Here is a 15,263-nt window from a genome sequence, read left to right on the forward strand (position 1 = left end):
ATCCTCATCATCTTGGCCCTCACGCCTCCCTGGGACAGTGTGAAAGCACAGGGCCACATCTGGCTGGGGTCAGGGACAGGCCGTCCAGCCCCAAACTGGCAGGAGAGCCCTGAAACTCCCCCATCCCAGCCGGCGGGACCAGCAGGACTCTCCGCCTCCAGGGAGAGCAGGCAGGTTCCACACACAGAGAAGGGTCCCAGAGGAGCCCCAGGTAGAGCACCTGCAATCTGACAGGCAACAGGGTGCAGGCCCCGGGGAGCTCACTGTCAGACCCAAAGAGCGCTGGCCCACCAGAGACAGGACCTGAGTACTGGCCTGGATTGCAGGGCTAGGGCCAGCGGTGGGGGTCTGAACTCTGGGCACACCATCGCTAAGTGATACTCCACAGCCTGTGCCCTGGACGGGAGGCCACACCCCCCACTGTGTTTCTGCAGGACACTGGCTCAGAGGGGACCGGGACACAACAGGGACCAGGACACAGGGTGCAGCAAAGGCACGGTCAGGTTAAGAAGCAACTGGCCACCTTGCTGGCCCAGGAGCCACTGCAGGGCCACGGGCCGCCTCGGCCGCTCCAAGGAAGTGGGCTTCCCATGAGGACGCTGGGGACGAGCAACAGGGCCTCCTGGGACCAGGGACCTACACGTGGCTCCAGGAATGTCAGGACCCAGTGCACGCTGGGTGACCCACCACCAAGTCCAGAGTTTTGCTGTTTAAGCAACATAGAGTGAGCGAACCATGAGCAGGAGAACATCAAGGCAGAAGGGCCAGCATGAGGCAGGCAAAGGGGTGCCCAAGCTGGCATGGCGAGGCACCCCTGTGATCCTAGTGCTGGGGAGGCTGAGAGAGGAGGGCCACAGGTTCAAGGCCAGCCTCAGAAACTTATCAAGACTCTGTTCCAAAATCAAAAATGAAAGTGTTGGGTGTATAACTCAAGAGGTAGACTGCCCCTTTGGTTCTATCCTAGCTACTGCAAAACAGACTCATAACAATAACAACAACAACAACAACAAAAATGGGGCATTTGGCAGACACTTGGAGGTGGGGAAAAGAGAAAAGAAGGTGGGTTCAATCAACCCCTCCCTTGTCCTAAGCTCATCCTGGTTACTTTCTAGAGAATCTACCTGATAATTTCTTCCTCCCTTATCTATCAAAATCAGGGACAGCCAGGCGTGGGGGTGCACACACTGTAATGCCAGTACTCAGGAGGCTGAGACAGGAGGATCACAGGTTTGAGGCCAGTCTCAGAAATTGAGTGAGGCACTCAGCAACCTAGTAAGACCCTGTTTCCAAATAAAATATAAAGACAGAGATGGTGATGTAACTCGGAGATATCCCTGGGTTCAGTCCTCAACATACCACACACACACACAATCAGTGACGTGGACATCCCACATCCCCTATGTCTTATTCTGCTTTAGTTCACTGAAGAGATAATCAAAAGTCACTAGGAATCTAGGCTGGTTTCCTTGAAGTTTCTGTGTAATTCTTGGGTTTCATTCACTGTATACACTGGATATTTCAGTAATATCTAAATAAAACACTGCTTTCGAGGAAAAACAATGTCAAAATGCTTCCTCCAGTGCCCTGACTGAAATTAATTTTATCTATCAGCATTAAAATTCCCCAATTCCATAAGAATTCCTCAGAATAAAGAAAGGTTATTTCTGGAGGCCTTAAAAAAATAGGTAGGTCTAGCCAGGCGTGGCGGTGCACGCTTGTAATCCTAGTACTTGGGAGGCTGAGGTAGGAGGATCGCAGGTTCAAGGACAGCCTCCACAAACAGTGACACTTTCATCAACCTAGTGAGACCCTGTTTCAAAATAAAAACAAAAATAGACCTGGGGGTGTAGCTCAAAGGTAGAATGCCCCCGCGTTCAATCCCTAGTACCAAAAGCAGACACGGGCAGGCCTCAATGTGTGTACGATTTAGTTAAGCGCATGCCCAAGTGGAGGGGTGGAAGGAATCAAGCAGAGACTCTTCCTAGACTGATTCTTATTCCCCCAGTAAAATATGCACTGCGGGACTGAAAACGAATTCACGGAGCTTATAAATCGCTTTAAAATGTGTCTTAAAGCCAGGCATGGTGGTGCACACTTTTAATCTCAGCGCATGGTAGGCTGGGACAGGAGGATCACAGGTTCACTGCCAGCCTCAGCAACTACTGAGGCCCTCTGCAACTTAGTGAGACCATATTTAAAAAAAAAAAAAAAGAATAAAATTGGGCTAGGGGTATAGCTTGGAGGTAGAATGCCCCTGGGTTCCATCCCCAGCACCAAAAAAAAAGTGTCTTGGTCACCTCTGACGGGAAGAGCTTATATGACCCCGGAACCACCTGCTGTTTCATGCTTGCATTCCCCAAAAGTTCAGATGCTGAAAACCTGGTACCCGGTGCAGCAAGGTTCAGGGCAGGGTGTGGCTGGAGGCAGTGGGTCAGGACTGGTGTGACCTTGAGGACCGCAGCAGTCCCTGGCCACTTCCTGTCTCCCTCCGGTCTGCTTCCCGGCCGCCGTGAGCTGCACAGCTCCCCTCTGCCACATTCTTTTTCTTTTTTTCAGTAGTAGGCATGGAACCCAGGGCGCTCTACCTCCGAGCTACACCCCAGCCCTAGTTTTTTTGTTGTTTTTTCTTTATTCTTTATTTGCAAATAGGGTCTCACTGAGTTGCAGAGGGCCTCACTGAGTAGCTGAGACTGTCCACAAACCGCGATCCTGTCTCAGCCTCCCGAAGGCTGGGCTGACAAGTGCGCCGCCACGCCCGTGTGCCATATTCTGCTGCCAGGATCGTTCTGCTTTGGAGCTGGCCAGCCATGGACTGAACCTGAAACCGCGAGCCCCACAAGCCTTTCCTCTCGTGAGCTGTTCACGTCAGGAACTTGGGTCATAGCCACAAAATGCAGGCTCAGAATGCTAAGGTATTCAACCACCTTCCCCAGGTGACTCCTTCACAGTGCTCCTCTGACCACCAGAGACACTTCACAGGTCCCACAGGAGGACAGGTAACCGGGAGAAAACAGACTTTGGCGAGCGTGGTACTCACAATCTCTTCATGGACTCCAGGCGATTAAAAGTCCCCGGAACCAAATGTGTGATCCTGTTGTTGTGTAAAAATCTGAGGAAAGAGATAACACAGCAGACTGGTTTTTTTTTAATGCTTCCGAGATATGTAAAAAAGAGCATAAGCAAATACGTTCATTTTCCAAATATACCTTATATTTTATATTTACTTAATATAAATGAATCTTGAGATCATTGCTACTTAAGACTCAAAAGTAACTGATTTTTTTTTTATTACCACACACAGAAATAAAGGGAAAATTTCAGTCTTAGCCATTAGGCAAGGAAGGTGGGTTTTACACCAAGGCAACAGGCAGGTGCTTAGTAGACGTGACCTGGTTCTACCCAACAGCAGGTAGGTGGACTCAGGACCTGGCAGTGCAAATTTAAAGAAGGGAGCCAGGCACGTGATGCACGCCTGTGATCCCAGCTACACGGAAGCCAAGGCGGGAGGGTGTCCAGTTCCAGCCCAGACTGGGAAGCACAGCGAGGCCCTGTCTCAAAGTAAAAGAGCAGAAGGCACGACTCACAGCCTCTCAAGCTTCGGCAAGTGCTGAAAGGAGTCGGGGTCCAGAGTTTCTATCTGATTAAAGTGCAGGTACCTAGGAGTGGAAAACAAGAAACACAACTTAATGAGGTTTTCAGATCCAGATTTTCTGCTCCAACACACTTCTCCAAGACATTTCACATTCGTGGGTCGAGAGCTAAGTCTACGTGTCCGCCACTGTACGAAGAGCTAATGAAAAGCTCCACTGGGAGGTCTCCACGCAGCTGCACGGAGCTCGGCGGCCATGCCGCCGGCCGCACCGTGTGCACTGGGTCTAGACACTGACTGAGCCTGAGCCCAGGGGACGCGGGGGTGCCCGGCCCTGACACCCAGCTCCAAAATACGAGGGAACTGAAAAAGAGTGGGAACGCACTCCCAAGGACATCACATACACGTGAAAACAAACCTTCACGCAATGTTCCACTTCCCCGGGAGCCCGGCAGGGCTTGAAAGCAGCATTTGACACCGAGTTAGCACAGATACACCAACCGCCAGAGGCAAAAACACACTCGGCCCGGCGAGACGCCGTGCTTCCTCCAGCGCCCTGGCTGCAGAAGGGGCCCAGAGCTTGCACGTCTTCCCAGTTTACGAACGCTGGGGATGGCAAATCTAACTCCACCGCTCATTTTCTCACCTTGGGAATCAATGGACTTTATTTTTTCCCAGCAAAACACCAAGTGGCCCTTTTCACTACTGGGAGACTGCCTTCCTGTCCCCAGCATGGGGAGAGGCCTGACCCCAGACACCCTTATTCACGAGGCCACGCTTTCCGGGGGGACACCGTGAGGAGCCGGGTCTGCAGGCTGGCCTTTCCAACTTCGCCACAAACCCAAACCAGCTTCTCACAGCCCGTGCCGAGAGGTCCCTTTTGAACTCTCGCCACCCGCTACCTCAGGCTCCCCCAACTTTACTTTCTCCCCCTGGGCAGTTCCCAGGAAATGCCACCTCAGTTCCCGTTGTCTCTGAGGGCTACGCAGAGGCCACCAGCGCTTCCTCAGGGGAAACAGACATCTTGGCCTCACTGCCCCTCCTTGGGAGCTGAACCGTAATGAGCGCCCTCCACACAAGAATGGGTAGTCAGTGACTGCCACAGGACAGTGCCTGACCCGAAGATCCCGGAGGAGACAAGACCAAGCAGAATCCCCAGTCCCCAACATGAAGAACACAGGCCAGGCAGCAGGATGAACAAGGCACCATCCCTTGGACAGACACCATCAGCACAGCTGAGCCGCCGGGGAGATGCACCACGGCTAGCCCAGGCGGGTGGGATGTCCTGCGCCAAGCCAGAAGGGGCCAATGGGGAAAGGAGGCCAGGTGGTGTGACCTGAAGTCCTCTCACCTGGACCAGCTGTCCAGGAAGCAGCAGGAGGGACTCAGAGATGCCGCTTAAGGAAGGCTACCCTCAGGACTACAGACCGCGCCATGCTGGGGTCCAGGCAGCCATGGCTGTCAGTCCTCCCTGGACAGCCAAGGAAGCTGAGGTCACGGTGGATGTGGAAGTCACCTCTGAACTGAGACCGGAGCAGCAGGCTCTGGCCAGGTGCAATTTCTGATACACCAACAGCCTCCTGAGAAGCGACTCTGAGTAGCTGGAGACCCTTCTGTACCTACCTCGTGGCCTCCCATCCCCGATCCAGGGGCCTCGTGCTTCCCAGTCTCCCCAGGGATGGGGTGCCTTCTAAGGTTGGAGCTGCAGAGGGGCTCCAGGGAGTGAGGATGGGGTTCCCCTACTGGAAAGAGCCACTCCTCCTGGCCCCAGACCGCAGACGTCAGTGGGAGCAGGGGCCCCACGTTCTTAGTGAACATGCCGGTCTCCCTGACAGTGCCAGTCCGGGTGTCCTGCCTCTCTGTCCCTTGGACACACTAGGACTAAGGTGAGGCAAAACCCAGTCCCCGCAGCGAGGGCCCACTCCTCCAGCCCCGGGCTCGGTGGGCAGCCAGCTCAGGACTCAGCGCCAGTCTCCAGAGCTTTGGGCAGGAGCTGCTCGCCCACCGCCCCTCCTCCGGCCTGCTTTCTCCTTCTCCCGAGTACACGCCGCTCCTTCCTCAAAGCGCACACGCCTCAGCCCTTCACGGAGCCAGGCGTGCACCGCCGGCTCTCTGGGGCCACAGTGGTTCCACGTGCTCTTGACCCTGTGACGCGAAACTCCTGCCGCACACAGCAGCTAAACACCTTGCTCCTCGGCAATCCCCTGTCATAGAGATACTTCTGTGTGCTTTGTGATGACATTTCTGGTTTCATTCTCTTGGAAGCAGAGATTATAAGACATTCTTGTATACAACTTCTTCCCAGATGTCTGCAGAGTAAGCCCAGGAAAACCATCCTTACTTGACTAGTTTATACCCACGTGGGCGGGGGACTCCTACAGCTCGGACCCAAGGGAAGCCTCCAGCTCTGCCTGTCACCAGGCAGATGAGAAAGCAGATGGGGAGCTACAGCAGAAGGCGCAGCACTGCAGTGCAACCACTGGCTGTTTTCCCTGTAAAGCCCAGGGAGAAAACTGAAGAGTCCGCGGACACTGGCTGGGCAAACAGACCAGAAGATCCTCCGCGGCTGGCCAGCACTTTCTACTGAACAACCAACTCGCTGACTTCACAGCAAAGTACAGCTTCCTTTGTGGCCAGAAAAATGACTTCTCATCCCAGACAACATCCACTCACTAAGCTACACGGAGACAGGAGGCTCTGGCTTCCTCCAAAATACAAAAAGACTGAAGAAATTACCCCAAGTGTGCAGAGTCCCAAAGAGTAAGCGGTGTTCGGCAAACACAACCTCAGTCCCACCCCTTCACCCACAGGCTGTGCTCGTCTTGCTTGTTAAATGTCTATCTTCCCTGGAGACGCGAGCACCGCCGTTTTTATTATGAGACAGGCAGGGGATGGAGGGAAACGGCTGTTGTTGGAATCAGAACCTATGGCCTGGGGTCGAGTGCATTGAGGAGACCCAGCAAAAGCCTGCTACTGGCTGGGTGTGGGGTGGTTCGGGTGCAAGGTGGGCAGCTGGGTGGGCGGCTGGCCCGATCCTGCTCTTTCGGGGTCATGCACATTCTCCCTGCACCCCAGGTAGCAGATACATGCATCATGCAAGCCCGGTCCACTTCTCCCTGCAAGAGGCAAAAAGACAGGTCACACCCCAGACACGGGAGCACGGAGAGAAGGCACTTACAGTTGCTCTAGAGAGGCAAGTCCCTTAAATGCTTGCCTGTCAATTGACTGGATCTCATTCTTGTACAAATAGCTGAAAGAAGAAACAGGGAGGAGTGTTAGCACAGGTGAGCGGGCACACCGCACTGGGGAGAGACCTGGGAGACACTGGCCCCAGTTCGTGGCGGAGGCGGGCGCTGGGAGCAAACACCGCATCCACAGGAGGCCGGTGCCGCCCGCGCCGGGCCTGCCCCGCCTCTCAAGTGGACGGAGGGCGGTCAGCACAGAGCGGTGGTGGCCGGACCGCTGTGCATCCTGGGAACTGAGTCATGGCTCTGCTGCACAACAATGGGCAACACATTTATGTCGAAGTCTGGCAAAAACAAAGCCACCCCACATGTAAAATGCAGTATTATTAGATTAGGCGGACACGCTTCTAAAAATCCAGAAGTCCTCTGGGGCCCAGACAACAGGACGCCTCAGGGTGTCCTGAAGTGCTCTCCCCTCGAATCCCTTCTTACAGAAGGGAGCCGGGAGGCCTCTCCAAGGAGTTCACCCGGGCTGCAAGCTAAGAAGGGATGTGACGTTTGTAAACGGCTGGAATTGTCCAAGGAAAGGCACTGGTGATAAATGCCACTGAGATTCACATTTCTGGCCCTACGTGAAGCCTTGCTGACTGTGACCACGCTCCGCCGCTCCCGCTGGCTAGGGCTGTGTGTGTTACGTGGGAAGCCGAGTGGCCGGGACATGGGGAGCTTCGAGCTCACACCCCGGGTCCCTCACAGAAGCCTGTCAGCCCTAAACCGACCCACAGGAGAGAAGCCCTCACACTGAAGTAGAGTCCTGAGAAGAACCGCAGAGCACACGTATGGGTCCAGCCACGACCTGCCACACGTTAGGCTTCCTCACGTTAGGGCCCTAAGGGGCAGGAGACCAGGAGACGGCGGCTGCAGGGGCAGGCGGCTCTGCCCTCCTGGGCGGAGGCACTGCCAAGCCGCTGGTCCACCTGGCGCACGTTCCCACCCCCCACGCCAGGCAAGAGCTCCCGCTCAAACTGACAACTTCGTGTCTGTGTCGCCTACCCGTGCCCTGAACAGTTGGCAATTTTGTTCCTTTTTGCAGTCCTGGGGATGGAACCCAGGGGCATTCTACCACCAAGCTACACCCCCAGCCCTATTTTTTATTCTGTATTTTGACTGCGTTGCCAAGGACCTAAGTAGCTAAGGTTGGCCACGAAACGGGATCCTCCTGTCTCAGCCTCCAAATGCTGGGATTACAAGCGTGCACCACCACGCCCGGCTTCTTTTTCTTAACACTTAGGTTACTACGCTGTTTCCAGCATGGCCGAGTGTTTGACCACATCTTAATGTCTGGTGCGGGGCCTGGTTTAATAGGATCTAATCTGCCTCACCCACCGCTGCAATCCATCCACATAGCCACCCCGAATCCCTCTGTGCAAATTTGCGGAGGTGACCTCAGAGGAGCTGCACACCTCAACCCAAGCTGGCCTGGACATCCGCTGCCCACAGCCCAGCACCATATGCAGGCCTGGTGAGGTGGTCGGCTTGCAGAACCTGACCTCATCCATGGGCCTGGTGAGGTGGTCGGCTTGCGGCACCTGAACTCCACTGGCACCCTGGTGACCTGGGCCAGAAGGCACCTTTCTGTGCCCCAATTTTCCTTCAGTAATACATAGAGGCATGTTAAATAAATATGTATAAGGCTCTTAGAATATAACTCAGTATACAGTAACTTCCGTTCAGATGTGAGTTCTTAGTATTTCCTCTTAAGAGGGAAATAGCACAGCTCTGACCTAACCTCTTAAAACATCCATGAGAACGCCATTTCTCACGCACCTTTGAAAACAGAGAGCAAAGGAAGTCTTCTGAAGATTGTGTAAAGCAAACTGGATCAAACTAATGTACAAATGTGCTTGATAGAGACATGGGAGCAGAATTTGTTTTAATAAGAATAACTGGACCCAGGCGTGGTGGTGCAGGCCTGTAACCTCAGTACTTGGGAGGCTGAGACAGGAGGATCGGAGGTTTGGGGCCAGCCTCAGCAGTGTACTAAGACTCTCAGCAAGCAGCCTAGTGAATCCTGTTTCAAAATAAAAAACAATGAAAGGGGCTAGGGTTGTAGCTTGAAGACAGAATGCCCCTGGGTTCAATCCCCAGTGACACCTACTCACAAAAACAGAAAGGAAGAGCTGGGCACTGGCCTTCTGGTAATTAACTATACCCTTCTACTTTATCGCAAAGTTGAGACTGGCTCTGAGTTCCAACGACCTCAAGAATCAACTCCGTCACTAGGAAATACGAGTGAGCCAGGTGTGGTGGCTCAGGCCTGTCATCCCAGTACACGGAGGCTGGACAGGAGGGTTGCAGGTTCAGGACCAGCATCAACAGCAAAGCAAGATTCGCAGCCACCTAGCAAGACCCTGTCTCTACACACACACACACACACACACACACACACACACACGGGCTGGGGTGGAGCTGGAGGCGAATGGCCCTGCAGTCAATCTCAGTACCACCAAATAAAAATAAATAAATAAATAAGAAAGCAAGTTGAGTTATGGGGAAGACCTTACCAGAAACGACAATGGTTCCAGGACACAGCTACTATTCAACCTCTAAAAATATGCTTTGGCACTCATCAAATACACGGGGGAACAACGGAGAAGTTCGGGACACTTACAAACACCACAGCGACCGTGCCCATGAGCTCCTGGAGGGGCCTGTGGGAAGGAAGCCGGCCCTGCATGCAGCGGCTGGGCCGGGGGTCAGGCCGGGTGCAGAGTCGCGGCCCTGTGCTAGCGCCTGACCACCCAGGGATCCGTGCCCCCCCCCCCGTGCGCGGGAGCCAAGGGCAGCACAGGAGGGCTGCAGGAGGAAGCAGCCACAGGCGGGTTCAGCAGACGACACGTGGACTGTGAAAACGAGCAGCAGTAATGCCCATAACCAAGAGCAAATGATAAAACACAAACCTGTTACGCACGCACGCACGCACGCACACGCACGCACGCACGCACGGGCGGGGCTGGCTGTAAGCTGACTACAGCTACTTTCACAGAAAACAGCAACAAAGGTACACAAAACCCAAGGAATGAAGAGGGAGCCTGCAGCTCATGGTAAAAATTGGTCACCAGGCTTAGCCAAGCACAGGCAGCATTCAAATTGGCATCCTACTCCAAGGATGATGGAGAAAAGTTTACACACAGCATCTGAATGAGGAAAGCATACACAGACAGAGAGTAGGCCTGGACTTAGGAACCACTGATTCATCGAACATAAAAATATGTTTCAAAAATGGGTAACACTCCCCACGCTTGGGAGGCGGAGACAGGAGGATCGCGCAGGTTCGAAGCCAGCCACGCTGGCTTAAGAGACTCTGTTTCCAAATAAAAATATAAAAAGGGTCTGGAAGTGTAGCCCGGAGGTAGAAGGGCTCCCAGGAACCCCAGTACCAAAGATGACTTGGTTTTAAAAATTAGCATAGCTTAAAAATGCTTGAGTTCAGCTTTTTTCCAGTAAAAAAAATAAATGATATTAAAACTTTAATTAAAAATAGCTCCCTTTGAAAAGTTATCTAAGTCCTAAAAGGAGTAATTTGCTAAGAGCAGGCAGCATGCACTTGGGTTCTGTGTGGACCCAGAACGTAACCCACGTGCCCAGCGTTTCTCCATCTTAAAACATGTGTGTGTGTTTGTTCAGCCAGCACTGACCTTACAGGGAGGCCACGTTCTCAACTTCAAAACTGACTTCAACTAGCAGAAGATAGTATGGATAATAATAAATTACTTAACTAAAAATAAAAAAACTTCAAGTAAAATAAAACGCAAGTAGATGAATGTAAGGGGGGAAACATCAGCTAGAGTGAGGAGAGAACGCTGCCAGGAGCTACTGGCGTTCCAAAGCGCTCAGGACTCTCCTGTCAACTCCACCTGCCGCTGGCGAGGCTCCTGAGGCCGCAGGGGACCCCAGATCTGCATCGCCGTCAGCTCTGCACACCTGAACAGCTGCCGCCTCCCCCTCAGAAGCGTGCTCACCGTGGACCACGGGGTCAGACCCTGTGCCCGAGCTTCTGCAGCCGGCCTGCGCCGACAACTGCACTCATAGCCACAGAGCACGGCGTGCTGGACGCGTAGCACTCCACAGTGAGGCTCACTGAGAACAAACCCCGCCGAGACCCCGTGGTGGCACACACTTGGAGGCTGAGATGGGAGGATCACAGGTTTGAGGCCAGCTTTAGCAATTTAGTAAAGCCCTCAGTAACTTAGACCCTGTTTCAAAAAAAAAAAAAAAGATAAAAATAGGGCTGGGGTGTGGCTCAGAGGTAGAATGCCCCTGGGTTTGATGCCCAGTGCCACGCACACAAAACGTCCCCTTCTGAAAATAAAGGTCCTGCCCGGTGCCTTACAGAACCTCACACACTGCCCAAAGGTGGTGCTACACTGCGGGTTCTGAGTAAGACAGGCAAGCGTGAGGGCTCGAGGGCATCGCTGACTTACAGATATTTTAGGTTTTCCAAGTCTTCGAATGCTCCACTCGGTATCCTCTTAATCTGATTGTTGTTGAGAAGCCTGGGAAGAAAGTTCCAACAGTTTAAGATGAAAATAACACAACAAGCTCTTCAATTAACCCTAGGACTTGGGGGCTGAGACAGGAGGACCGCAGGTTCAAGGACAGCCTCAGCAAAGCAGTGAGACTCAGCAACCTGGTGAGACTCTGTCTCAAAATTAAAAAACAAAACAAAAAAAACACACATACAACAAGGCTGGGGTGTAGCTCGGAGGTAGAATGCCCAGGTTCAAAAAACAATTGTGCTGAGAAAAAACATGCCCGTTGCCATAGGAAAGGTCACAATGGAGAAGCCACGGGCCGAGCGGGAGTCGATACACCGCTAGCCTCATGCAGCAGAAGAGCGCCTCGTGGCTGAGCCCAGGGCTCTGGGTCAGCCCCAGGGAGCCTGCACCAATGCTCCACGTTCCTCCCCTACGGACACTGGAGCGAGAGCGCCTCTGCCCGGCAAAGGAGACGCGCCTGGCATCTCTCCACTCCCTGCTTTAGCCAGGGTGGCGGCCGATTCGAAGGCATTTTGCAAGTTGGGCTGAGTCTGGAGGGGGCCGGGTCGCAGAGGGAGGACCAGGAGGCAGAGGGACCACTGGCTTCCAGGGATCAGGAGCCGGCCTGCAGGGCCGTGTGCCTCCCCACCCCAGCGTGCTGGGCTGGCTCTCTCCCCATAGCCCTACACAAGGATAAACAGTCAGTCCTGGTGTCCGAGAGAAGCAGGTGTGCTGGGAGCCGCTAGCCCTTGCTGCAGTGTGGCAGCTTGCTGGCCCCACCGGCCTCCACTGCGCTGGAGGGCTGAGCTCTAGGCACACCTGGGTGGACTCTGAGCCTTGCCTGCGTCCACGCTGAGCAGAGATGCTATCACGCAGCCTTACAGCGCAGAACAAACCTGACCCAGCAAGTGAAGATGCAGAGACGGAGGCGTGAGGTCCACTGTCAGCCTGGTGTCGCTCAACATGGGGCGAGATGCGCAGGGCAGATGGTCTGGCGCCACGGCCCGTGCGGCTCGGCCCGCGTCCTATCTCCACCTCCCCTCACGTCCTGACTGGACAGTGGGAGGTGAGCACAGCAGGTGAGGCTGCCTGCGGTGAGCGCTTAGGATGCCTAGCTTTCCTACCATGACCAGCCAGCGTCCCACTTACAGCGTGTTCAGGTTTCGCAGCCTTGCGAAGGCTCCCGGTTGGATCTCTCTGATTCTGTTAAAGCGAAGATCCCTGCAGAAAAAAAGAGACGTGTTAGCATGAGCGGAAACAGCTGCGACCGCGTCTGTGCTTCTGGGCAGCCGCTTCCACAGCATGAGACAGCATTTGAAAGCCAGCATCCCTCGGTCGCTCCTTGGATGTGTCACCCGGGCACCAAGGCCACGAAGTGTGATGAACGTTGATCTGCGCGTGGAAACGACGCCCACTAAAGAAGTCTGTGAAGACGATGTGTGTGGGGACATAAATGACGGCCACCTATGCAGTCCACCTCTGGCCAACGCACTAGAAAATCAGAAACGCTCCAGATAACAGAGTTGGACCTGCATGGGCTCAGGAAGACTGTGCAGACCCCAGGCACACACACCAGTGATTCCCCATAAAGTTAGAGTGAGCACCCCAAAGCCCAGACCAGTCCGGCAGGTGAACCAGGAAGGGAGGCTCCGACCAAAAGGGTTCACCCTCAGGCTTCCAAACAGGAGCACCAAACATGCTCCCTTCACACCGTTTAGTTGTCTAGGGGTGGAACAAGGATCTGAGCCACCCTCAGGAGACCAGAGAGCGCAGAAGCATAGATCTGGAGCTGGACAATGGAGAAAAGGCTCAAACGATCACATGCTAGAGGCCAGCCTCACAACCTAGGGAGATTTTTTTCAAAATAAAAAAAAGTAGAATGTCACTGGGTTCAATATCTAGTATCAAAAAAATTTTTTGAAGGCAGCTCTGAGCAAGGTGAAGACTGTGAAGACTGGCAGAGGCAGACACTGGCAGACGGGCGCCTGTCTTGCCCTCCCTAGGTGGCCCATCTCCAGCCTGGATTAAAAACCACAAGCTTATCCCACATGAATCCCACTAAAAAATAACGTAAGACCACATCTTTATCAGGTAGTCTTAGAAAATTAAAATTCCAATAGGAACTTGCTGTGGGTTGAACTGTGTGCCCAAACTCTCACGTTGAATCAGCAGTGGCAAATGGCCCCTGCAGATAGAAATGTCCCAAAGGCGCAGTGTCGGGTGCTCACTCTGTGCGGGAAGGGGCACACGGGTGCAAAGCTCTGTAACGTCCACTCTGGACCCCGCCCGTCAGTCTTCATGGACTAGCGGATTCATTCCCCAGGAAGTTGGGGACATCTTGGGTGCTCTGTCTGCATTAACCAGTCCCTACACCTAACCCTAACATGGCAAGGATCACGTGACCTGGAATCATCAGAGAGCTCCAGGAAATTATGGTTCCGGGGCAAGATCCAGGTCACTTCCACCTTTTCTGTTTCCAAGGTCACACCCTGATACAATGGCTGTGGACATTAGATTAGGGCCGTCAAAGGTGATGGCAGGCAGGCAGGCAATTAAGAATCAGGTCAAGCCCAGTGTGGTTGCGCACGCTTGTAATCTCAGCATTTTGGAGGCTGAGACTGGAGGATCACGATTTGAAGCCAGCCTCAGCTACTTAGTGAGGCCCTTTGCAACTCAGTGAGACCCTGTTTCAAAGTAAAGACTAAAAAATGGGGCTGGGGGTGTAACTTGGAGGTAAAATGCTGCTGGGTTCCATCCCCAGTACCACACACACACACACACACACACACACACACACACACACACACACAGAATTAGGTCAAGTCAGGCGTGGTGGCGCAGGCCTGTAATCTCAATACTTGGGAAGCTGAGATCAAAGGATCACAGGTTCCAGGCCAGACTCAGCAACGTAGGGGATCCTCAACAGCCTAGCAATGCTGTTTCAAAACAAAACCAGGCCAGAAGAAATCCCTTTACTTGGCAACAAGAACTCAGAAACTAAGGAAGTAGGTATTTGCCCACAGTCACTCAGCTTGCAAGAAGCAGACGCCGAAATGCAGGCCGACTCAGGGCCGGGCTCCTCCAGAGCTCGGGTTGCTCCTCCCGGCCCGCTGAGGGAACACAAGAAGCCAGCCCAAGTCCCGCGAGTGCAGAGAACAGCCTGGAATAGCCGTTAACACGAAATGTGTGCTCCCAAGCCAGACCCAGCAGCAGATCAGGTCTACCTACGTCTTCTGTTCTAAAACCTAGCAAGCTAAGCTTCTAAGGCAAGGAATTTTGGTGGGGGTTTTGCTTTGAATGTATCTAGTATACCGACATCTCAATGAAACCATAAAATGTACTAGAATAAAAAGAAAAATTAAAACGGTCAAGACTTGTGTTTGGGATGAAGCACTGAAATACAGGTTTATAGTCTATATCAAAATTACAATTCATGCCAGGCGTGGTGGTGTATACCTACAATTAAGAGGCTGAGACAGGAGGATCACAGGTTTGAGGCCAGCCTCAGAAATTTAGAGAGACCCTTTTAAAAAAAAATGAGATAAGATGGGAATGTAGCTTGGAAGTAGAATGCCACTGCATTCAATCATCAGTTCCAAAAGAATTATAATTCATTAGATTTACAACAAAAGTCTAAAGAGCTGAAGGATCAAGTTTTGCTCTAATCCCCTCCAGTTTTGCCTCTCGATCCTTTCCCCAGTAACAGAAGATGCACACAGCTCTCAACACTGCTTAATTTAACTGTGAAAAGATTACTGTAAATAAAAAGGTCATCCTTAAAGAGTCCATTATGAAGTTCATTTTACCATAATGGCCAATAATACTGACTTCTAAAATAGAATCATCTTAAATTTTTCCCACTGAAAAAAGTAATATGCTCTTAAATTTATTTTTAAATTAAAAAATGGGTTGGCAACACATTAAAAATCACAAATATATCCCGTTTGGTGT

The 15,263-nt window shown here is 52.7% G+C and overlaps 1 protein-coding gene across 1 annotated transcript in view; it reads right to left on the reverse strand.

The window, feature by feature from the left end:
- PXDN (peroxidasin) overlaps positions 1 to 15,263 on the reverse strand; it is a gene marked incomplete at both ends in the record, with an annotated part of 83,937 nt that overhangs the window by 38,588 nt on the left and 30,086 nt on the right. Inside the window, 5 exons of the mRNA XM_080712069.1 lie at positions 3,038 to 3,109; positions 3,585 to 3,656; positions 6,768 to 6,839; positions 11,259 to 11,330; positions 12,462 to 12,533. Coding sequence (XP_080568195.1) covers positions 3,038 to 3,109; positions 3,585 to 3,656; positions 6,768 to 6,839; positions 11,259 to 11,330; positions 12,462 to 12,533 — 360 coding nt within the window. The remainder of the gene's footprint in view (positions 1 to 3,037; positions 3,110 to 3,584; positions 3,657 to 6,767; positions 6,840 to 11,258; positions 11,331 to 12,461; positions 12,534 to 15,263) is intronic.

Source organism: Muscardinus avellanarius (assembly GCF_963383645.1).
Source record: "Muscardinus avellanarius genome assembly, chromosome: 15".
Lineage (NCBI taxonomy): Eukaryota > Metazoa > Chordata > Mammalia > Rodentia > Gliridae > Muscardinus > Muscardinus avellanarius.